At 47.9% G+C, this 25,751-nt stretch overlaps 1 protein-coding gene across 1 annotated transcript in view; it reads right to left on the bottom strand.

Annotated features, from left to right (window-relative positions):
* Positions 1 to 25,751, bottom strand: part of col22a1 (collagen, type XXII, alpha 1) — a 407,180-nt gene that overhangs the window by 115,729 nt on the left and 265,700 nt on the right. The window contains exons 21-22 of the mRNA XM_085992460.1: positions 14,858 to 14,911; positions 5,789 to 5,842 (exon numbers count right to left, since the gene is read on the bottom strand). Coding sequence (XP_085848586.1) covers positions 5,789 to 5,842; positions 14,858 to 14,911 — 108 coding nt within the window. The remainder of the gene's footprint in view (positions 1 to 5,788; positions 5,843 to 14,857; positions 14,912 to 25,751) is intronic.

Genomic DNA, 25,751 nt, shown 5'->3' with positions numbered 1-25,751 from the left:
CTACCACCGTCGACCAGGGCTTTCACAGTGTCGCAACAGGTCAGCAATCTGTGCTCCAACAGATTACTGGGGATGCTGAGGTGCTGCTCCGGGGGTTTGGCAGTGGGTCAGAGGAGCAGGAACCTGCAGTCCTCTCTCAGGATGACAGCATTACTGCTCCCACCACTGCCACTCCACCATTGCCCTTGTCGCTGCCTGTCATCCAGCCAGCCCAGACTGCTGCCACCCATGCTGAGGTGGTGCAGTCTACAGCCAGATTTTCCAGGCCCAGAGCTGGTCGAGGGCGTCCTGCAAGGCCATCTGAAGCCTCCTGCACAGAGACTCAGCAGCCTTCCACCAGCCCTGCTGCAGCCATTGGGCCAACACTTCATAGAAGCACTAGAGTAGGCAAAGGCACAGTAATGAGAGGCACTAAGGAATTGCACAAGGGTGAATAGTTAATATTTTTGTTGTAAATATGTGTTCACTGATTATTGATAAATTTATTAATTCAGTTTGGATTCTTTTGTGGTGTGTCTCATTTCAGCTTTGCGCTGTGATATGGCCTGCGACAGGGATGGAATGATAGGGATGTGGTGAGCAACGGGGATCTGGAGTTTAATTAATTGAACCGCAGTCTGATGAAGCGATCATCTCCTCTGGGCTGGGGAGAAACTTGGAGTGGGAGGGGGAGGATCCAGTTGTCGTGGTCCATGTTGGTACCAACGACATAGATAAGACAAGGAAAGAGGTTCTGCTGAGGGAGTTTGAGCAGCTAGGGGCCAAATTAAAAAGCAGAACCACAAGGGTAATAATCTCTGGATTACTACCTGAGCCACGTGCAAATTTGGCTAGGGTAAATAAAATTAGAGAGTTAATGTGTGGCTCAAAGACTGGTGTGGGAGAAATGGGTTTTGCTTCTTGGGACACTGGCATCAGTACTGGGACAGGAGAGAGCTGTTCCGTTGGGACGGACTTCATTTGGCCAGTGCTGGGACTAGAATCCTGGCGAATCGAATAACTAGGGCTGTAGAGAGGGCTTTAAACTAATTAGTGGGGGGGGGAGGTTTTAAGAGAGCGAAAAATAAAAATGACAGTGGAGAAGGCAATAGAGCAAGGTAGCAGTGGGGAAATTAAAAACCAGAGCGTGTCAGGAAGGGACAGAATGTATAATGATAAAGGTAAAGTAGTAAAAGGGGTAAAAGCAGGAATAAATTGTCAGAAAACATATTTGAAAGTTCTTTATCTGCATGCACGCAGCATTTGTAACAAAATAGACGAGTTGACGGTACAAATAACTACACATGGGTATGATCTGGTGGCCATTACGGAAACATGGCTGCAAGATGATCATGACTGGGAACTAAACATACAAGGGTATTTGACAATTAGGAAGGACAGACAGGAAGGAAAGGGAGGTGGGGTTGCTATGTTAATCAAGGATGAAATCACTGCAATAGTCAGAAATGAGATTGGGTCAAAGGATCAGGTTAGTGAAACAGTTTGGGTGGAGATAAGGAATAATAAGGGGAAAAAGTCATTAGTGGGCATAGTCTATAGGCCTCCTAACAGTTGCAACTCTGTTGGTCGGAGTATAAATCAGGAAATAGTTGGGGCTTGTAATAAGGGAACAGCTATAATCATGGGGTATTTTAACTTTCATATTGACTGGACTAATCAAATTGGGCATGGCAGCCTTGAGGAAGAGTTCATAGAGTGTATTAGGGATGGGTTCCTTGAGCAGTATGTAACTGAACCAACCAGGGGGCAGGCAATCTTAGATCTGGTCCTGTGTAATGAGACAGGATTAATAAAAAATGTCCTAGTAAAGGATCCCCTTGGAATGAGTGACCATAATATGGTTGAATTCCAAATTCAGTTTGAGGGTGAGAGAGTTGCATCTCAAACCAGCGTACTGAGCTTACATAAAGGAGACTATGAAGGTATGAGAGTAGAATTGACTAAAGTGGACTGGGAAAACAGATTAAAGTGTAAGACGGTACAAGAGCAGTGGTCTACATTCAAGGAGATATTTCACATCTTTCAAGACAAATATATTCCACTGAGGAAAAAGGGGAGTAAAAGAAAAGACAGCCATCCATGGCTTAGTAAAGAAATAAAGGATAGTATCCGACTGAAAACAAGGGCATATAAAGTAGCCAAATCTAGTGGGAGGATAGAAGATTGGGAAGCATTTAAAAGCCAGCAAACAATAACTAAAAGATTAATTAAGAAAGGTAAGATAGTATGAAAGTAAACTAGCAAAAAATATAAAAACAGATAGCAAGAGTTTCTACAGCTATATAAAAAGAAAAAGGGTGGCTAAAGTGAACGTTGGTCCCTTAGAGGATGAGACCGGGAAACTAGTGGTGGGGAACATGGAGATGGCAAAGACGCTGAACAAATATTTTGTATCAGTCTTTACAGTAGAGGACACTAAAAATATCCCAACACTGGACAAACAGGGGGCAATGTGGGGGGGGGGAGGAGCTAAACACGATTAAAATCACTAAGGAGATGGTTCTCGGTAAAATAATGGGACTTAAGGCGGATAAATCCCCTGGACCTGATGGCCTACATCCTAGGGTCTTGAGAGAAGTGGCGGTAGGGATTGTGGATGCATTGGTGATTATTTTCAAAAACTCCCTGGACTCAGGAAAGGTCCCGGCAGATTGGAAAACTGCTAATGTAACACCCTTATTTAAGAAGGGAAGTAGACAAAAAGCTGGAAACTATAGACCAGTTAGCCTAACATCTGTGGTTGGCAAAATGTTGGAGTCCATTATTAAGGAAACAGTAACAGAGCATTTGGATAAACATAATTTAATAGGACAGAGTCAGCATGGTTTTAGGAAGGGGAGGTCATGTTTGACAAATTTGCTCGAATTCTTTGAGGACGTAACATACAGGGTGGATAAAGGGGAACCAGTGGATGTAGTGTATTTGGACTTCCAAAAGGCATTTGACAAGGTTCCACACAAAAGATTACTGATCAAGATAAAAAATCATGGGATTGGGGGTAATATATGGCATGGGTGGAAGATTGGCTATCTAACAGAAAACAAAGAGTTGGTTCGTTCTCGGGCTGGCAATCAGTAACTAGTGGTGTTCCACAGGGGTCAGTGCTGGGACCCCAACTCTTTACAATCTATATTAACGATTTGGAGGAAGGGACCGAGTGCAACATATCCAAGTTTGCCGACGATACAAAGGTGGGAGGAAAAGCAGTGAGTGAGGAGGACATAAAAAACCTGCAAAAGTACATAGACAGACTAAGTGAGTGGGCAGAGATTTGGCAGATGAAATATAATATTGGAAAGTGTAAGGTTATGCATTTTGTCAGAAAAAATCAAAGAGCAAGTTATTATCTAAATGGAGAGAAACTGCAAAGTGCTACAGTACAAAGGGATCTGGGGGTCCTGGTGCATGAAACACAAAAAGTTAGTATGCAGGTGCAGCAGGTGATCAGGAAGGCCAATGGAATCTTGGCTTTTATTGCAAGGGGGATGGAGTATAAAAACAGGGAAGTCTTGCTGCAGTTATACAAGGTATTGGTGAGGCCACACCTACAATACTGCGTGCAGTTTTGGTTTCCATATTTAAGAAAAGATATACTTGCTCTTGAGGCGGTTCAGAGAAGGTTCACTCAGTTGATTCCGGAGATGAGGGGGTTGACGTATGAGGAAAGGTTGAGTAGGTTGGGCCTCTACTCATTGGAGTTCAGAAGAATGAGAGGTGATCTTATCGAAACACATAAGATTGTGAGGGGGCTTGATCGGGTGGATGCGGTGAGGATGTTTCCACTGATGGGTGAGACTAGAACTAGGGGGCATAATCTTAGAATAAGGGGCTGCCCTTTCAAAACTGAGATGAGGAGAAACTTCTTCACTCAGAGGGTAGTAAATCTATGGAATTTGCTACCCCAGAGAGCTGTGGAAGCTGCAACATTAAATAAATTTAAATCGGAGATACACAGTTTCCTAGCAGATAAGGGAATTAGGGGTTACGGGGAGAGGGCAGGGAAGTGGACGTGAGTCCAGATTCGGATCAGCCATGATCCTATTGAATGGCGGAGCAGGCCCGAGGGGCCGTATGGCCAACTCCTGCTCCTACTTCTTATGTTCTTATGATCACGGACCACCCTTCCGGAAGGCCGATTGAGTGGCTGCCACGTCCCTCGCTCCTGTTCCTCCTTCTCCTTGTCCTCTTCGTCTTCCTCTTTGTCCTTTCCCTCGGAGTGTAAGGCCTCCTGTTGAGAGCCCTGATGGCCCTCCTCCTCCTGCTAGGCACATGTTCCAGTCTTTCTCGCTGCCTCAGCTCCCTCCGTTGAAATGCATTGAATGGCATGAAGTTGCTGTAATTGTGCGGTAGATGCAAACTAAATTTGCCACAGATACTTAGGGCTTGTTCATTCCAGTGTAAGTACAATTTGATGGTGTGGTAAGTCTTAATTATTGCCTGTCAACCTATATGGCACTGAAAATTAACCATTACAAGTGTGGAGTCTCATTCTGTCAGGCTTTAATTGTTGTTTGGCATTTTAAAAATGTAGGGCTAGATTTTCAGTTGCTTGCGCCAGCAGTTAGCGCCTTAAGAGAAGTGATTTTCGGGCGCTATGCGTGTAGCGCCTGGGCGCAGCGCAGTTTGCGCCACGCCCCAAATTAAGTTGCCCGTTAGCGCCGGCGCAAAGTTCAGCGGCCGCCCGGATGCGCGCGCAGAAAATGACGTCACATCCTCGTGCAACGCCCTTTGGCCGCCCCGAATCCAAACTTCAGTCGGACCGCCCCATTGTGCGGCTGGCGTCCAGAGCGTTTGTAAAATGGAACGCTACACACCCTGGGGAGCGCAAATTAAAGGGCACCCCTCCTGCACTATAACAGGCAGTCTGCATGTGTTGTGTGGAAGGATCCAGTGTGTTGTTGTGAACGGTGTATTTATGTTTCCCTCCTCCTCCTCCTCCTCCTCCTGTTTCCCCCCCCAGACTCTGCCTTTGAGAATAACACCCTTCCCCTTTAAGAGCTCACTGGCACCAGAGTGTCTGCCGTGCGCTGCGCCCGAGCTCGGGTGTTGCGCTCTGCACCGCCGGCTTAGCGCCTAAAGATAGTAGTGGAACGCCTCTTTTAGCGCTCCACCAACCTCTTAGGGCGAAGCCACTGAATTTCCGGCAACGGGGCGCTACTTTGGGGCGGGCGCTAACTTCGGGCGGGCGCTAAGGTTAGCGCCCCAAAACTGTCTATACTGAAAATCTAGCCCGTAAACTTTTCTGCCTCTGTTTTCTCTCTCGCTCTTAATCCAATATGCTTTCCCTCCCTTTACTTTTCTTTCTGTACCTGATTTGACATTGAATTCACCTACTCTAATTTACACTTCCTTCTCAGTCCTTGCGCTGTTAATTTTACAATTCTTCAATCTCATTGGTTAGGGAGATACACAGCTGCTTGCCCCATTCACTCAGGTCCCAGATGCTCGGTTTCCCTCACTGCGATGGCATCAGCTCGCACATTCAGCAACTTCCCACGCAAAAAACATAAAAACTTAAACATGCTGGGGCAAGTCTAATGAATGGCAGACACTGTTAGATGCCCTGCTACGGCAAAATTATGGCTCAATATAACCATCGAACTGTTTAAAAAAAAAATTGGCCCTGCTTTGATTTGGCAAAAAAAAACAAGAAAACTTTAAAAGGGAAGTATCATAGTGGTCACTCAGTCCTAATGTTCGATGACTCAAATGATAATTCATGTTCATTTTTTAATCTAATAATATGGTAAGGTTCAGTTGGATAGAAAATATCTACAAACTCTCTCACCTGTTCTCCAGGATATCCTGGTGGTCCAGCAACACCAAGCTGTCCTTTAGCACCCTAGAAGAAAGTAAGAGTACATGGCTAAGAATTGCTCATTCCAAGTTCCTCCAATGGCTCAGTGAGTTAATTTGGCGAGTGGTTGAGCCGCACAAACCAGAAAGGTCACTGGCTCAATCCATGGTCTTTAATGTCAGTTGATCTCACCCAGGATGGCAGAAGGAACATCATGATTGGCCTCAGTGCCCTTATTTTGGGGAGGGGAAAATCAGCCCCAATCCAGCGACCCCAGCAAGAAAGTGTATTGGTGTGGATGTTAGGTAAGGGCACCACTGGGGTTGTCTGTGATGTCTTTCCAACTTTGAATGTTTTCCAAACACTGATTGTGTAGACTCATGAATATTTGGCCCCTTGGACAAGTGGACATCTGCAAGATGCACGGCAGCAACTCACCGAGGCTTCTTCGACAGCACCTCCCAAAGCTCTACCACCTAGACGGACAAGGGCAGCAGGCGTATGGGACCACCACCACCTCCAAGTTCCCCTCCAAGTCACACACCATCCTGACTTAGAAATATTTTGCCAATCCTTCATCGTCACTGGGTCAAAATCCTGGAACTCCCTACCTATCAGCACTGTGAGAGTACCTTCACCACACGGACTGCAGCAGTTCAAGAAGGCAGCTCACCACCACCTTCTCAAGGGCAATTAGTGATGGGCAATAAATGCTGGCCTTGCCAGAGACGCGCACATCCCATTAATAAAAAAGAAATAAGGTGCCAGAGGGCAAATGTACATCCTTACCTCAGCAGAGAGTCAACATCTTCTGGGTAGGAGGTGAAAAAAATTGGTGAGAAGAAATAAAAATAAAATGAATTGATTATTCCAAAGAGCCAATGGGTTAGAAACTCCTTTGTGCTCATTTTCGGGTGGCTGAAATGGACGGTGAGCATGGAGTGCCTGCCCCAACAAGGAGGCACTAAGCCAGCCTGAAATTGGGCCTTGGGCATCACTGACATTATTTGGGTGAGCTGCCTGCAGCTGGTGTGCCTCCATAGGCAGTTCGCTCATTTAATACAACGGCCCTTAGTTAAGTCCCAGGAGTGGGCGTGGAGCGGCAATGGGGGTGGGGGAGTGGGGGGTGGGTGATCGGGAGTACAGTGGAGTGGGAAGAGCAATCCTGCTTTAAAATTGAAAGAGAAACACTTCACCTTTGAAGAATTCCGAGTGGAGCAGGCCCGGCGTCTGCTTCTCTTATCCCAAACCAATTTCTGCCAGGGAACCTAAACCAGGCGTTAGGTCCCTCATTTACATATATAGGGGGGGCTAACGCCTGTTTTAGGCAGTCGATGGGGACCCCTGAAAAATGACCCGACACAATATCGGGTCAGATGACTTTGGATGCGGGATGTTGATCCTCAAAATTGGCCTAATTTTTACCCGACTGCTTAATTCAAAAATACTAAAGAAAATGCTCGAAATACACAGCATCTGAAAGGGAAAGTTAGGTTAATGTATCCAGACCCTTCATATTTTAATTATGCAGTATTTATGATCTTATTGATCAATTTCTGAACCCTGGCTTCCCTCTCTATTACCCAAGGGCCTCAGGGCCAATTGTAATGGCCCTATGGTGTCCTGGCTGAAGTGAGCTAATTCAGCACAGGCCAATAATCCAACCCCCTTCCATTCACTTTTTTATTTTCTTTAAATCTACTCATGCACAATATAGTTTATCGTTAATTTGAAAGTGTGGTTACATTATTTTCCACTTTCCACTTTTAATGAGATCACTAAACCCCCAAGAGCTTGAAGCGCTTTTGAAGGTATGATCTAGTGAAGCCCTGAAATTTTTGCAGAGGGACTAGCAGGCTGATCCCTCATGTTCGGGAATTAAATTACGAGCATAGGCTTGAAGACTCGACTCTCCCGCCTTGAAAGGAGCTGAGTAATGGGGGATCCTATAGAGGTATATGACACTGTGGGGAATAGATAAGGTAAATCTAGAGCACTATTTCAAGTTAAACCACGACTGCAGGACAAGGGTATAAAGAGGGGTGAGTTCATTACTAATGACAGAAAGCTCTTCTTCACACTGAGAGTGTTTAATACCTGAAATGGCTTCCCTGGTGAGTTAATGGAGGCAAAAACTCTGGAGTTATTCAAGAGGTGTTTACATGCTGGGATGGAGGTGAACTGTAGTCTCCCATGAATGGCCTTGAAATTACATCATGAGACATATAGGCCTAGAAATTGGGTTGGGGCGCCAAAGTGGCGCAAAAGTCGCCTGAGCGCAAGATTTAGCGCAGTGTTCGAGGCTTTAGCGATCGTCAGATATTCAGTTTAATTGCTCCTCGAGGGACACGGGGCGAGGCTCGAGGCGCTCCGCGTCCCTCTTAGGGCGCTGAAACTGAATATCGCAGCGCAACGTGCTGCAGCGCCACACGCTGCGGTACTGCAGGCCTTCCTCCCACTGTTAAGGGGGAGGTGCCTGCAACAGCGCGATCCCCGCTCGCGAGTGCCGGCAAATGAGCCCGGCACCAAAGAGAAGTGCCGGGCTCTCGGGAAACAGCCGGCATTGCCGCGGGGGGTTGGTTAGGAGGTCGGGGACGGAGGTGCTGGCAGGCGGCCGCCCCCGCACCTCCACCTTAACTTGTGCCACTGCTGGCACAGTAAGGCCCCGTGAACCGGGCGCGGGTAGCGAGTGGCGCAACTGCGGCGTTCGCAACCAAATATCGCGAACGGGGCACGAATGGGGCGCTGCGCACACCGATGACGTCATCGGTGGCGGCGCAGCGCAAATGCCTAATGCCACCATTAGCGCCCCTACTGAATATCGCGGGAGACGCAGCCAGTGGCGCTACAGCCACTGACTGCCTCTTTAGGCGCTAACAGGTGGCGCTGCTCACCCAATTTCTCCCCCATAAACACTTATCATGGCCAGCTCACATTAATTTTTCTGCTGTTTTAATAGATTGTTAATCATTTAATTTTAAGCTCCTTAGCAAAGTTGCAGAGGGAGGACTTTAGGAACATGGGAACAGAGGTAGGCCATTCAGCTCCTCGAGTCTGATTCGCTATTCAATTAGATCAGGGCTGAGCTGTACCTCAACTCCATTTACCCACCTTAGCTCTATATCCCTTGATACCCATACCTAACAAAAAATTTGAGATGAACGCAGTGTTTGTACACTAGTATCACACAGTGTAATCTTATAACCACAAGTGGAAAGGAAAACCGACGGAGTGTATAACGGATGGCCAATATGATACCACCAGATTTCCGCCACTGTTGGAAGTTGTAATCAGCCTTAGTGATTTATTCTGCAGCACCGATTTACTTTGCACCTCTTGACCACAAGATGGTGGCATTTCCTTTTGAAATGAATAAAAGCACCAGTCTGTATATTACAAACTTACACAAATTTCTCCAATACCCTTTGTTGAATTTAAAGTTATCTCTCACAAGGTAGCTGCGTTACTCCAGTTTTGGCTAATAGATAAATGGGGAGTGGGATGGAGACAATTTACTGGTATATAATTCTTCTTTCATAACATACAAAAAAAAGCTAAGTGATATTACAGCTAATGCAGCGGCCACGGACCGCAGTTTGTGAATAATTATTTTCAATTTATTTTTGTGCGCATGTGTTTTGTGTGATGAGTATTAGTGCTTGGGAATAGAACACTTCCCACTTCATACTCCAGTGCCAGCATCAAGCACTCTCAGGTCACAAATGATCCAGGGACAAGGCTCCTCTACTCTGCCCCAACAATGCATCTGTCCCAATCTCAAATCCACCCCATGGCAAAAACGGGACATTTTTCCATTTTTCACACTATCCATCCCGTGATGTCTTGGAGTGAGATTGCTAATTTAGTATCAATTGATGTCAAATTAGGAACAGCTTTGGTGCTGAGGTCCAATACTCAGCAGGAACTTGATTGAGGCTGTCCCATAAAAATTGTTCATTGTGTTGTACTGTTTCTTATACTCAAAGTACAGTAGCAGTTTTTGAATGCCTTGGGTTGGCTCCACAGTGGCTGAGTTGACAAATGCAGTGGCAGGTGTGATACTGAGTCGTACAGACCAGGAAGAAACCAGGTTTAATACCGGGCCTGTGCTGAGTTAACTGGCACTCATAAGGGTATCACTTAATGCCCCCTGGATTAGGAAGAGAACAAAAACTAGCCAGAAAAGGAGGGGAGACAATGAGTGACTCAGATGTTCATCTCTTATGAACTTTTGATTATTCAAACAGTGTGCAGATAAAAAAACCACATTGGGCAGGATTTTCATTGGGCCATGGAGGCAGGATTGGAGGCGTGTGGGGGGGGTTAAAATCCTGAAATTGGGGGGCACGAACCCATCCCGCCCCCAACCCACCTCCATGCCAGTTTCAAAGGAGGTGGGTACCCGACCCACACTGGGACCCGCCTCCCCGAGGCGGGAAGGGGATTACTGCCAATTAAGCGCCTGTTAACAGGTAGTTAACAGGCAGTTTTTAGGCTCATTCGTATTTTCATTCTTGAAGTAGGGATTCCCGATGGCTCCTAACCACGCCAAGTTAGCGAGGCGGGCCGTCGGGCTGAAGGGCTTGGAGGGGTCAAGATGTCCAGTGTTCAGGTGAGTGATGGGTGCACGAGTGCAGAGGTAAGTGTGTTTGGTGTGTTTAAAGTGTTTAAAGAAGTATTACTTACCTTTACAGCCTTCCTTCCTTCAGGTCTCGGAGGTCCCTCATCTCACCGGCACAGAAAGCAGAATGGCCGCGATCTGTCAAAAATTGCAGCATTCAGCTTTCTGTTCCAGAGAGATCTCTAAATCATCCTGAGAGAAAGGAATTAACTTAGAGTACAGATTGTCAGTGTTTGACAGCTTCAAACAGCTGTCAAACGCTGATATTTAATCTGTCAACAGGTCTTGACAGATGAAATATCAATCTGTGACGTCACCTGTTGCCGGGTGGCCCTTAATTGGCCTGCTGAGCCCGCTGGGTGGGCTCAACAAGGTCAAGCAAGTCAAAATCGCGTGGGTTGGCTACAACTCGATGGAAGCGGGATTACAACCCCGAAAGTTGTAGTCCCGCCTCCTCAATGAAATTCCAGCCCATTGTATTGTCAACAGGTACAGTCATATTGACCATGGACAGAACTTATGATAAAACCCGTAAGGGTGAAATGTTAGGTTCTTCCTATTTACTCAAAGAATGTGACCTCTCTGAACACAAGGCATTGCTTTTGTTTTCTTTGAGATGTTAGTCTGTCCAGATTTTCTGCTTGTTTTCCCACGCTATCTCACTGCCATAAAAGTATCTCTGCAAAAATTGTAAAAAAAAAGCCGCTTGATTTTCAGTTCTTGCCCATTTCTCGTTGCTCTGAGAAGATGGTGGTGGGCCTTCTTCTTGAGCCACTGCAGTGTAGTAGTTTGATACAACTAAGTGGTTTGCTAGGCCACTTGAGAGGGCAGTTAAGAGTCAACCACGTTGGTGTGAGACTGGAGTCACATATATGCCAGAACGGGTAAGGTTTCCTTCCCTAAAGGACATTAATGAATCAGTTGGGTTTTTACGACAATTCGACAGCTTCCTGGCCACCTTTACTGATGCCAGATTTATATTTCCAGATTTTTTTTAAACAAACTGAATTCAAATTCTCACACTGCCACGGATGGGATTTGAACTCACTCTCTGGATTATTACTCGGTGCCTACTGAATTATTGATTCAGTAGCCAATACACTACACGGGTAAACGGGGTTTCCATCACACTTCCAGTGAAGTAACACTGGTGGAGCAGAGCACCTCGAAGGAATTTCCTGACATAATCTAGGTTTATACTCCAGTGCAGCACTAAGGGAGTACTGCACTGTCGGAGGTGATGCCTTTTGAATGAGACGTTAAACTGAAGTCTTGTCTGCTCTTTCAGGTGGATATAAAGGAACCTTGTATAAATGCTGGCAAGGACACCAGGAGAACCTACTCTTCTACAAACAGTACCATGTGATCTTTTATCGCGCGTGCAAGCCCCCGATATGCACTTACGCGACGCGCCGGCCGTTGAGCTTCAGGGACGCCTGGAATTGCTGTTTTAAAATGTTGACTCCCGGGCAGCGTCTGACGTCACGCTGCCCAGGAGTGCAGCCAGCGCGAAGCCTGTAGCGCGCTGTGCAACTGAGACACGCCCCTTGAGGTCTCAGTTTAATAGGACACGCCCCCAATGTTTCTCACAAGCTGCTAAGCATTTTTACATGCAAAGCAGCATTTTAAATAGGTTTTTGGTATTTTTATGAAGCTTTTGGTAACATTTATAAACTTTTAAAAACATTTACATTATTTTGAAGAATCTGAAGTAGTTTTAAACAGAATTAAAGCAATTTAAAGACTTTTAAAAGCCCTAAAAGAATTTTTTAAATTCCATTTATTTATTTAGCAATGTCGTCGTCATACGTGTCTTCACACTGTTCCCTTTGGGGAACTGTATGAAGTGGTGGAAGGATTTATGACCGTGATTAACGCTCATTCCGTGACCGTAACCATCTTTGAACCAGCCATTAGGGTGGTTAGTCCTATGGCAGGAGGGTTTTACGGGCTCCCACAAGCTATACAAGGAGGGGGGTCCACCCACACCCACGGATGCAAATATCCCACTGGATGTCAACCCAGAATTTAGAGCCGGAGCTCCGACTCCACTTGCCGGAGCTGTCTGGAGCGGGGTTCGAAACCCTACCCCGTCTGGCCCAGCGGCGGGGATGCTACCGCTACGCCAAAGGCCCAATCCGATTAGCAACGTGAAATGGCTGGAATGAGCACAATTCACGGCATGAAAAGAACTCACAATTGAACTGATGATGACCTCAGCAATCTCCTCAACGAGGTGGAGGCGCAGCGCCTGCTCATCATTGGTAATGAGAAGTCAAAGGCGCCGCAAAAAGGACAGATGATAGCTTGGTCTTTCAAGTGGCAGCATAGGGCTCCAGTCACGGGGAGGGAAAAGGCGCAGGAAACGTATGGGTGTCACCTTTTGCGCGGAGTGGGCCTTTTGCGTAGCGGTAAGCATCCCCGCCGCTGGGCCAGAAGGAGTAGGGTTTCGATACCCCGCTCCAGACAGTCCCGGCAAGTGGAGTCGGAGCTCCAACTATAAATTCTGGGTGGACATCCAGCGGGATACTTGCGTCCGCGGGTGGCCCCCCCGCTCAGATGGGTTGTGGGAGCCCGTAAAACCCTCACGCCATAGGACTAACCACCCTAATGGCTGGTATGAAGATGGTTATGGTCACGGAAGGAGTGTTAACGTGGCCAGAAATCCTTCCACCACTTCATACAGTTCCCCAAAGGGAACAGTGTGAGGATACGTACGACGATGACCTCTTGTGCAATGCACCTCCTTGGACCCTCAGTCGCAGATGCGAGGGGGCAAATCGTGCAATTGTTAAATTTTTCATTTTATTGACATGTAAAATGTTGGCCCAGTAATTCCCTTCCAAACGCGCGAGTACGGTCAGGGTACTCACGCGTCTGGCCGGAGGAAATGCCGGTTTTCAGCATGCACAGCGCATGCAGGGAAAACCGGCATTTCCTGTCCTCTGAACGAAGGGGTTCAGAGGCAGAACGCGAGCGACTGTACAGGCAGCGCGTGCGCAGTAAAATTCGCCGCTTTCATTCATGCTTTCAGTGAGGTCAAGTCCTTACAATTTACACATGAAAAAAGCATGAGTACAGTTGCTCCAGAGGCTGCGGAGGAAGATATTTCTTATCGTGGAGCTTCTGAAAGGCAATATTTTTGTTTGGGAAAGGGAGGAAAGTTATTTTAAGAAATGCTGAGGTAAGTTAAGTTTATTTTTGTTTTTTAAAACGGGTTTTCAGTACTGTAGGTAGAAGGATCAATTGTGGCTATGTGAATTGAATTTGCTGTGTTTATTAAATGTGAAAATGACTCCAACATTTTTAAGAAAGAAACTTTTCATCAGTAATATATTCTTTTAAGTAATTATGTATGTATGTCTGTATATATTCCTTTGCGTGTATGTATATATTCCTTTACTTATGTGTATGAATGTATGTATTTAATTATGACTTTCAGAGAAAGTAACTTATTGGAAAATCATAATTAAAAACATACATTCATACACATAAGTAAAGGAATATAAAACATACATACATATACGTAAAGGAATATATGCGGACATACATACATAATTACTTATTACTGATGAAAAGTTTCTTTCTTAAAAGTGCTGGAAATGTTACATTACTCATTTTAGAACACTCATTCTCACATTCAATTCACACAGCCACAATTGCTCCTTCTACCTACCGTACTGAAAACCCGTTTAAAAAAAATAATTTAAACTTTAAAACTTACCTCAGCATTTCTTAAAATAAATTTCCTCCCTTTCCCAAACAAAAATATTGCCTTTCAGAAGCTCCACGATAAAATATATCTTCCTCCGCAGCCTTGGAGCAACTTTACACATGCTTTTTTCAAGTGTAACTTGTAAGGACTTACCCTCACTGAATCCATGAATGAAATCGACGAAGTTCACTGCGCAAGCGCTGCCTGTGCAGTCGCACGCGCTGTGCCTCTGAACCCCTTCGTTCAGAGGACTAGAAATGCCGGTTTTCCCCGCATGCGCTGTGCATGCTGAACACGGGCATTTCCTCCGGCCAGACGTGTGAGTACCCCGACCGTACTCACGCGTTCAGAGAGGAATTACTGGGCCAATGTCTCAACTGAAAGATGACACCTCTGACAATACAGTAATCCCTCAGTACTGCACTGATACCTCAGCTCTATGCTCAAATCCTAGCATAGAGCTTAGACCCATGATTTTCTGATTCAAAGGCCCAAGTTCGACCACTGACACCAAGGTAAGCAGTTCCACAGATTTAGGTTAAGTTTAATGGATAAATTCTGCATCATAAAATCTTGTTGTAAATCAAAAAATATTAAGCCTCTTTAAAAATCAACAAACCTGACTCTGTCTCTGTAATAGCAGTACCACATTATAAAATTAGAATAAACCAGAATCTAAGCTTTACTCATTCATGGGAAAAGCTCTCAATAGTTTATCACTCACCAGAGGTCCAGTGATTCCCTGTGCACCAGGCAGTCCCCGGTCCCCCTTCCTTCCCTAAAGAACAGCAGAGACAGCAGGATCAGTGTTAGAACATATCAGATAAAACAGTGAATGCTGGGGATGAGGCAACTGCTTTTAGTGAGGCATGATGGAGTTCTATTACGTGGCTGCGATATCAGTGAAAGAAATGAGTAATATTTTTATGATATACATGTGAATCTTCCATAGAATTACATAGAATGCACAGCACAAAATCAGGCCATTTGGCCCAACTGGTCTATGCCGGTGTTTATGTTCCACATGAGTCTCCTCCCATCATTCTTCATCTAACACTATCAGCATATCCCTATATTCCTTTCTCCCTCATGAGTTTATCTCCTTCTTCTTCTTAGGCAGTCCCTCGGAACCGAGGGTGACTTGCTTCCACATTAAAAATGAGCTCGCAGGTGACTGATGAGTCCAATGCGGGGCCTACAGTCTCTGTCACAGGTGGGGCAGACGGTGGTTGAAGGGGCAGGTGGGTGGGGTGCTTGGGTTGACGTGCGCTCCTTGCGTTGCCTGCGCTTGGCTTCCGCTTGCTCCCGGCGAAGAGACTCGAGGTGTTCGGCGCCTTCCCGGATGCTTCTCCTCCACTTTGTGCGGTCTTGGGCCAGGGATTCCCAGGTGTCGGTGGGGATGTTGCACTTTTTCAAGGAGGCTTTGAGGGTGTCCTTGAAGCATTTCCTCTGCCCACCTGGGGCTCTCTTGCCGTGCCAGAGCTCCGAGTAGAGCGCTTGTTTTGGGAGTCTTGTATCGGGCATGCGGACAATGTGACCCGTCCATTGGAGCTGATGGAGCATGGTCAAAGCTTCTTTGTTAGATATAATTCTTAAGGCTAAAGGGATCAAGGGATATGGAGAGAAAGCAGGGACAGGGTACTGAATTTGGATGATCAGCCATGATCTCATTAAATGGCAGAACAGGCTCGAGGGGCCGAACGGCCTACTCCTGCCCCTATCTTCTATGTTTCTATGTCTATGTTGGCCTGAGCAAGAACAGAGTTTATCTAGCTTCCCCTTAAATGCATCTTTCATGGCCTTGCTCATGGTTTTCACCCATGAACCGCCCAGTATGATTTTCAAGGAATTCTTGATTTAGTCCAGCCAGAAACAGGCGGAAGCATCAGTATTCCATGAAAATTGGAGTCCTATGACTTTTTAGGACCGCCAATGTCATTAACATTGTTTCCAAAGAGGTGCGTGCTCGGTGGTAAATCCGCCCACTATTCTCGGGCAGGAAATGGCCAGGTACAGCATAAGTTAAAGGCGTCTTTGGCGTATTAAAGGGGGATAGAGTGATCGCAACAGCCTGTTGATATTGTCGGCGACAGGGCTGAACCGTTTTGATTGTCGGGCCTCATTTAAATATAGTTGGTGATCTGCCTGTGCAAGTCAAGCGCTGAGTAGCAGCTCACCATTTCTGGAGGGCGGGAAATTTGGTGGGCCAGCCACTGAGCATGTTTCTGCAATGCCTTAAAAGGGAGGGCTGGACAGATAGGGGAAAGGGGGAGGCGACAGAGGGCATAATTTAAGGGGCTGAGCAGGGGCCTGATTCAGAAGGAGCACTGAGGGGAATTCAAGTAATCCTGAAGGCTCAAGACCAAATCAATAAATTAATAATATTTCTAGACCTGCCAGTTGACAACTGCCCACTGCCAAAATCATGGCTTGTGTCTCTTCAACCTGTGGTTGTATGACCAACTGTGGAATGGCAACTGGTTGCTTAGCAACATGGAATGACTAACTGTTGTGGGGTAACTTGGAAGAATCTTTTATGTCACAATCAATGGCAAAATCAAAGGATGTGATATCACGTTGTCATGGAGATGTCAGTCACGATTACAGGATTTTAATTTGGATTTTTTAAATATCTAATTATAGCATTGGCTTTGACAGCATATTGACGAAACATAATTTACTTAAAATCTTATTTTATGATCATGGACTCAATATTAAAGTAACTTTCTCAACGATTTAAATCAGTATCATGAAAACCAACTGTTGCTTGCTGTTTCAATGTATCTCCACTGTTGAAGGAGACTCATGGGGAGCCTGCACACTGGCATGGACCAGTTGGTTTTGAATGATCTGTTTCTATGCTGTACATTCTGTGTAATTCTATGCATTTCTATTTTATTCGTCTTGAAATTAGAGTGAAATTTTATGCTGCTCATTTTAAAAACTTTTCTTTGCCAGTCTTTTCCCCTTCTCATTCAAAGGTGCTGGCTTCAGTTGAGGTACTGAAGTAAGATTCCATGGCACCTTGGCCAAGTGTAGACAACAAATGCAGGATCGGTGTGTGGGGGAACTGAAGCAAGTGGCGCGCCCGCTGGTTGGGAACAAAGTGAGGCTTGGCTGAGTTTAACTGTCGAAGTCTCATTCACATGGAGCCTTTCAACCTCCTGACCAAACCTGGGCTAACCCGCTACCTGGCTGGTGGGCAGCAGGAGGTCATGCTGGGGACCCACAGGAACAATACTGGCACTAAGGTAGGTTGATCAGGGGAGGAGTTGGCTGGTGAGGGAGAGCCAGGGGTTGGGGAGCCCCAAGGTATCTTTGTGGGGCCCGAAGGAGCACTCCTGCTCCTCCTGGTCCACCAGGAAGCTTTAAAACAAATTGAAATAAATTTTTATCTTGCTGGACCTCTTCTAGCTCATGATCCAGCATCCAGCAGGTTTGGCTTGATGGAGAAACCACAACTGCTCCCTCACTCAGGTATTAGATTAATATTGCAGTCAGGCCCTGATAATGTCATCAGAGCCCAATTTGCATATTTAAAGAAGGACCCCACCGGCTTCGGGCAGGTTTCCTTGCCGCCTGCAATTTAATATTTGCAGTCGGCCAAATTGGGGTGGGAGGCTAGCCGATGCATCCCCTGCTTCATTTAACTGACCCTCACTTGGTTTCCACTGGGTGGGGGGATTATCAGGGCCAAACAGATCATGTCCTCTTCTGACAATCCATACAGGCGCATTTTCCAGCAGGAATTATCCGATAATGTTCAGCAGGGGAACACTAGGCTAATTAAACACATCGCATCAATACTTAACATAGAAACATAGAAGATAGGAGCAGGAGTAGGCCATTCGGCCCCTCAAGCCTGCTCCGCCATTCAATGAGATCATGGCTGATCATTCAAATTCAGTACCCTGTCCCTGCTTTATCCCCATATCCCTTGATCCCTTTAGCCTTAAGAAATATATCTAACTCCTTCTTGAATATATTTAATAAATTGGCCTCAACTGCCTTCTGTGGTAGAGAATTCCACAGGTTCACCACTCTCTGGGTGAAGAAACTCCTCCTCATCCCTGTCCTAAATGGCTTACCCCTTATCTTTAGACTGTGACCCCTGGTTCTGGACTCCCCTGCCATCGGGAACATCCTCCCTGCATCTAGTCTGTCTAGTCCTGTTATCATTTTATAAGTTTCAATGAGATCCCCTCTCATTCTTCTAAACTCCAGCGAGTATAAGCCCAATCGACCCAATCTCTCCTCATACGTCATTCCTGCCATCCCAGGTATCAGTCTGGTGAATCTTCGCTGCACTCCCTCCATGGCAGGAACATCCTTCCTCAGATAAGGCGACCAAAACTGCACACAATACTCAAGGTGTGGTCTCACCAAGGCCCTGTACAACTGCAGCAAGACATCCTTGCTACTGTACTCAAACCCTCTCGCTACGAAGGCCAACATACCATTTGCCTTCTTAACCGCCTGCTGCACCTGCATGCTTACCTTCAGCGACTGGTGCACAAGGACACCCAGGTCTCGTTGCACTTTTACTTCTCCCAATTTATTGCCGTTCAGGTAATAATCTGCCTTCCTGTTTTTGCCACCATTATACTGCATCTGCCATGCATCTGCCCAATCACCCAACCTGTCAAAATCATACTGGAGTTTCTCGGCATCCTCCTCACAGCACACACGCCCACCCAGCTTTGTGACGTCTGCAAACTTGGAGCTATTACTTGTTTGTAAACAAAGGGTAAAATCTTTCTCTGCTGCTTTACAAAGAGATTAGTGTTAATTTAATTTAATTTGAACAGTGCATGTTGTAGTTGGAAGACAATGGAAATTACTGAGCAGCAGGAAGTGTCTGGTCTGCAGAGAATGGGCAGACAATAGAGCTCTGAAGTACAAGACATCCAGCACTTTACCACTGAAATATTTTTGAGTCACAGGGAATAATAAGACTTTTGTTGGAAGATGTATTTGCCAGACTGTGGTTAGAGCGTAGGGTTTTCGCAGAATATAATCCTTTTTTGCTCTTATTTCACACAGTAAAAATAACTAAAATTGAAAGACTCTTTCTATAAACCCTCCTTAAACTTAATCTCCAAAGCAAGTGATAGGCCTAGCACACATGCTTGATCTTCACACTGGCTCCTTTGTCTTTCCACAAAGCTCAAGCTGCTTTGAATGTATACTTGAGGAATACTGCATACAGTTTTGGTGTCCATACTTAAGAAAAGATATACTTGCTCTCGAGTCAGTACAAAGAAGGTTCACTCGGCTAATCCCAGGGATGAGGGGATGGACATATGAGGAGCGGTTGAGTAGATTGGGACTCTACTCATTGGAGTTCAGAAGAATGAGAGGCGATCTTATTGAAACATATAAGGTTGTGAAGGGGTTGGATCGGGTGGATGCGGGGAGGATGTTCCAGATGATGGGTGAAACTAGAACTAGGGGGCATAGTCTTAGAATAAGGGGCTGCTCTTTCAAAACTGAGATGAGGAGGAACTACTTCACTCAGAGGGTGGTAGGTCCATGGAATATGCTGCCCCAAAAAGCTGTCGAAGCTACATCATTACATAAATTTAAAACAGAAATAGACAGTTTCCTAGAAGAAAAGGGAATTAAGGGTTACGGGGAGCGGGCAGGAATTTGGACATGAGTTTAGGTGCGGATCGGTCATGGCCCTGTGGGTAGCGGAGCGGGCCCAGGGGCCGTGTAGCCTGATCCTGCTCCTGTTTCGTGTGTCTAATTCTGTTAGATTCAGGAGATAGTCCTGTCATAGTGGATTGGCGGTTAGGATCAGATCAGCCATGATCTTATTGAATGGCGGAGCAGGCTCGAGGGGCTGATTGGCCTACTCCTGCTCCTATTTCTTATGTTCTTATGTTCTTATGTTCTAAGCCAGTGGGGCATTTGGCACCTCACCCAAGTTGCCACATTTCATTGATGAGGCTAGGCAGTGAATTGTTGGCAGACTATTCAACCACAAAGGGGGAAATAAAGACACAAGGCCAAGCCTAATCCTGTCCTCACCCAAGGTTCTCCCATCTGCATTTTCCAGCAGGAGTAATTGGGCCATTTATCAGAAGCAAGAACCTTGATTGACCAAGGCAATGGCTCCCTGGGTGAAATCGACTGGCCCAGTACAGATGAGGCATTGAGCCTTGGACCTATGCAGTCTGTGTGGCTCAGTTTCATACCATTTATTGACTGAGCTATTCCTGTCTCTCGGGGCTAGCTGGCTTTGTTGATCAGACACTGAAAATAATAGTACCAATAATTTAAAAAAAAATTATAGTCTACTTTAAAATTGAATCTGATCTAAATTGTCACCTTATGGATCTATCTTGTCAAATTCCCCTTTCCATATTCTGCCTCCAATTGAAGGAGTTTTGACCTAAACCCAATGGAAATATTGTAGGAATGTCTAGTTCCTATCAAGAAACTGAGGTCGACTCAGGCGATCAAACAAATGATGTTTAATGTGAAACTAATTGAGTTTAACAAACAGATGCAAGAAAACTACGAATACAGGTCTAGTCAGTTCGGAAGCTCCACGAGGACTGCTTGGACGGCCCCGTGGCTGGCGTCATGACATCTGATGCGCTATCAATTACTCATAAAAGACTGAGAGTTAAGAGAGTAACTAAAGGCTTTTATTAACAAAAGAATGAAGGTCTGCCTCGAGTGGTCGACCGGTCCAGAATACAAAGGGGGCTGGGGAGCAGTCACCTTTATACTAGGACTTGTGGGAGGAGTCAGCCGAGGCATGTCCAGGCATGTACACAGTGGAACACAAACAGTGGTTTACCACATTCACCCCTTGTTTAAAATTGAGTCCGGCGGGGTGAAGTGTATTAAAAGTTAGTGTATTGGAGTCTCTCCGGAGGTCTTGTCTGCCGCTGTGATCGGCGTGGCGACGGCAGGGGTAGTGGAGCTTCCGGCGTCGAGTCCCGCGTAGGCTGTGGCACAGGCGTGTCGTCCTCGTAGGTGTCGAGCGGGTCGCTGGGCCCAGGCCTGCCGTCTGCTGGGGCTGGATATCGGATCGTGGGGGGGGGGGTGGTAGTGAGTAGTGGGTTACTGCGGCCCCCGAGGGTGCAAGGTCTCTTATGGAGACTGTGTCCTCCCGCCCGTCCGGGTATGCAATGTAAGCATACTGGGGGTTGGCGTGGGGGAGGTCGACCCTCTCGACCAGGGGGTCCGTTTTATGGGTCCTCACGTGCCTTCTCAGTAGGACCGGCCCTGGGGACGTCAGCCATGGCGGTAGCGATGTCCCCGATGTGGACTTCCTTGGGAAGACAAACATTTTCTCATGAGGGGTGGCGTTAGTGGCAGTGCAGAGCAGTGACCGAATAGAGTGGAGCGCATCGGGGAGCACATCCTGCCAGCGGGAGGTTGGAAGGCCCCTAGACTTTAAGGCTAGCAGGGCGGCCTTCCAAACTGTCGCATTTTCTCTTTCCACCTGTCCGTTCCCCCGGGGGTTGTAACTGGTGGTCCTGCTTGTGGCAATGCCCCTAGTTAGCAGGTACTGACGGAGTTCGTCGCTCATAAACGATGAGCCCCGGTCGCTATGGATATAGCTGGGGAAACCGAACAGGGTGAAGAGGTCGTTCAGACATTTAATGACCGTGGCACTGGTCATGTCCGGGCAGGGGATGGCGAACGGGAAACGGGAGTACTCATCAATAATATTGAGGAAGTACACATTGCGGTCGGAGGAGGGGAGAGGCCCTTTAAAATCAACGCTCAGGCGCTCGAAGGGGCGAGTGGCTTTTATCAGGTGGGCCCTGTCTGGTCTATAAAAGTGCGGTTTGCACTCAGCGCAGACTTGGCAGTTCCTGGTCATGGTCCTGACCTCCTCAATAGAGTAAGGCAGGTTGCGGGCCTTGATGAAGTGGAAGAACCTGGTGACCCCCGGGTGGCAGAGGTCATTGTGGAGCGCCCGCAGTCTATCGATCTGCGCGCTGGCGCAGGTGCCACGCGATAGCGCATCCGGGGGTTCATTGAGCTTCCCGGGCCGGTACAAGATCTCGTAATTGTAGGTGGAAAGTTCGATTCTCCACCTCAAGATCTTGTCATTTTTGATTTTGCCCCTCTGCTTGTTGTTAAACATGAAAGCAACTGAACGTTGGTCAGTGAGCAGGGTAAATCGTTTTCCCGCCAGGTAGTGCCTCCAATGATGCACAGCCTCCACAATCGCCTGGGCCTCCTTCTCAACAGCGGAGTGTCTGGTCTCCGGGCCTTGGAGGGTTCGTGAAAAGAAGGCCACGGGTCTCCCCGCCTGATTGAGGGTAGCGGCCAGGGCAAAGTCGGACGTGTCGCTTTCCACCTGGAAGGGGATAGATTCGTCCACTGCGTGCATGGTGGCTTTGGCAATGTCTTCCTTGATACGGTGGAAGGCTAAACGGGCCTCTGCCGTCAAGGGAAAAGAGGTGGACTTGATCAGCGGATGGGCCTTGTCCGCATAGTAGGGGACCCACTGGGCATAATAGGAGAAAAACCCTAGGCACCTCTTCAGGGCCTTGAGGCAGTGGGGCAGTGGGAGTTCCATCAGGGGACGCATCCGGTCGGGGTCGGGGCCGATGACTCCGTGTTCCACAACACAGCCAAGGATGGCGAGGCGGTTTGTGCGGAATATGCACTTCTCCTTGTTATATGTCAGGTTTAGGAGTTGGGCGGTGCGGAGGAATTTTTCGAGGTTTGCGTCATGGTCCTGCAAGTCACGGCCGCAGATGGTCACATTGTCCAGATACGGGAAAGTGGGCTGCAACGCATTTTGATCTACCATCCGGTCCATCTCCCTTTGGAAGACGGAGACCCCGTTGGTGACGCCAAAGGGAACCCTAAGGAAGTGATAGAGGCGGCCGTTTGCCTCAAAGGCAGTATACTGGCGGTCCTCAGGGCGGATAGGGAGCTGGTGGTACGCTGATTTCAGGTCAATGGTCGAGAAGACGCGGTACTGCGCGATCTGGTTGACCATATCAGCTATGCGGGGGAGTGGGTAGGCGTCCAGCAGGGTGTAGCGATTTATTGTCTGGCTGTAGTCGACGACCAGGCGCTGCTTCTCGCCGGTCTTAACGACCACAACCTGGGCTCGCCAGGGGCTGGTGCTGCCCTCAATAATCCCCTCCTTCAGGAGCCGCTCCACTTCGGTTTTAATGAAAACCCTGTCCCCGGCACTGTATCGCCTGCTCTTTGTGGCGATGGGCTTACAGTCGGGGGTGAGGTTAGCAAACAGTGGGGGGGGGGGGTGACTCTGAGTGTGGAGAGGTTGCACCTGGTGCGCGGCGGGCAATTTGGGAGCTGCTGGCTGCGGACTGTGAGTGGGGGTAGGGGTCCACCGTACGCCATCGTAACACTTTTAAGGTGGCACTGAAAATCTAACCCCAGCAGGACGGCAGCGCAGAGGTCGGGCAGGACCAGAAGTTTAAAATGATCGTACACGGTCCCGTCTACTACGAGTGTCACTACGCAGTAGCCGCCGATGTCCGCCGACTGGGACTCGGAGGCCATAGAAATCCGCTGGTGCGCAGGCAGGACTGGGAGAGAGCAACGCCGCACCGTGTCGGGGTGGATGAAGCTCTCCGTGCTCCCAGAGTCAAAAAGGCAGATTGTATCGTGGCCATTTACCTTAATGTCCATTGTGGAGCTGGCCAGCTGGTGCGGTCTCGCTTGGTCCAGTGTAACGGATGCCAGCATAGGGGTCGGTGTGTCGCTGCGGGTATCAGATGAGGCGGTGTTGGGGGCCTGCTGCATTCCGGCTGTCGTCCAAGATGGCGGCGTCCATGATCCCCATGTGGCTGGAGGCGTCCAAAATGGCTGCTGTACCGGTGGTTCGCACATGGCCGGGGAGGCCCAAGATGGCGACCCGCATGGCCCACACGCGGCGCTGCTGGGGTTCGGGGTGGCTTTGGCCCTGCAGACGTTAGTGTAGTGTCCCTTCTTCCCGCAGCCCGAGCAGATCGCGTTTTTCGCCGGGCAGCGCGCTCTGGGGTGTTTTGCCTGGCCACAGAAGTAGCATTTCTGGCCTTGGGGCACTGCTGTCTGGCCTTGGGACACTGCTGCGGTAGTTGGGCCGTTGCTGGGGTGTGGCTGGGGTGGCACGGCGCTATGAGGCGGTCCTACCGTGTCCCAGGCTGTCATTCCCCGCGGCGTCCACGGTGCAGAGGAGTAGGCATCCATGCCCCGGTAGGCTGCATCCAGTGATAGTGCGAGTTCAGAGGCCTTGTTGAGGTCGAGGTCACTCTGCTCCAACAGTCGCTGTCAGGTGTAATTGGATCTGTGGCCCGCTACAAAAGCGTCCCGGATAAGTTCCTCTGTGTACACGGCGGCCTTTACATCCTTACAACCACAGGCCCGGCCAAGCACAGACAGTGCCTGAAGGTATTCCACGGTCGATTCCCCAGGTTGTTGTTTACGACTCCCCAGAAGGTGCCTGGCGTACACTTCGTTCACTGGGCGCGTGTACTGGTCCTTGAGGAGCTTGATAGCGTCCGCGTACGAGGTCGCGTCTTGGATGACCGAGTACACTCGGTGGTTCACTTTGGAGGTCAGGACATCCAGTTTGTCCTCGTCCGATTTGATTGCTGCGGAGGCGGTCAGGAATTTTTCGAAACACTTAAGCCAGTGAGGAAACTTGGTGGATGAGTCCGCCTCCCGATGATCTAAGTCCAGGCATGCTGGTGTGAGGATCTTCTCCATTATAAAAATTTTGTTAATAAAATTGATGCGCTATCAATTACTCATAAAAGACTGAGAGTTAAGAGAGTAACTAAAGGCTTTTATTAACAAAAGAATGAAGGTCTGCCTCGAGTGGTCGACCGGTCCAGAATACAAAGGGGGCTGGGGAGCAGTCACCTTTATACTAGGACTTTTAGGAGGAGTCAGCCGAGGCATGTCCAGGCATGTACACAGTGGAACAACATCATCACATTTTTCCCACCAATGGGGGATCACGTGATGAACGGCGTGACGTCATCGCGTTTGCCCGCGCTCTTAAAGGGACCGCGCTCTGTACATGCAAACAGTATATACAAAGATACAGATTCAGGCTGTAGTTAACATATTGTTAAAGGGAATTATATACATTTGATCGGAGTCCCTTAGTGGCTCTGCCACATGCGCCCCCCCCCAGAATTGTCTTTAACAGAAAAAGTGAAACTGCGAGGAGGCCTGACAAGCCTGTCAGAGCGACTTCTGTACTGTTGGAGTGGAAGCTGCTGGACGGCGGGCGGGCGGTTGCGCTTGATCTGGCACGGCGACTGTGGGCGGTCGGCCATGTTTTGGCGGCTGTGCGGTCTCGACCGGGTGGTCAAGGTCCAAGTGTGCCGGCTTCAACCGGTCAACCGAAATGTGGTCCAGTTTACCTCCGATATCCACCGAGAAAGTTTTGTCTCCCGGCTCTAGCACGCGGAAAGGACCAGTGTAAGGGGCCTTGAGCAGATCCCGATGAGCGTTGTGGCGGATGAACACATATTCAGCGTTCTTCAGCTCTGCTGGGACGTGGGAGCTCTGAAAGCCGTGATGCGACGTTGGTACTAGTGCAAAACACCTGGCTGCCTCCTGGTGGCTGATGAGTTGATTGGATGCGGACCATGGCTCTGTTGGAGTCGGAAGGA

This window comes from Somniosus microcephalus, chromosome 7 (genome assembly GCF_052327205.1).
Source record: "Somniosus microcephalus isolate GS21.2 chromosome 7, FLI_Smic_1.0, whole genome shotgun sequence".
Lineage (NCBI taxonomy): Eukaryota > Metazoa > Chordata > Chondrichthyes > Squaliformes > Somniosidae > Somniosus > Somniosus microcephalus.
The sequence above is the reverse complement of the archived record's forward strand: the minus strand, read 5'-3'. Positions and strand labels throughout refer to the sequence as shown.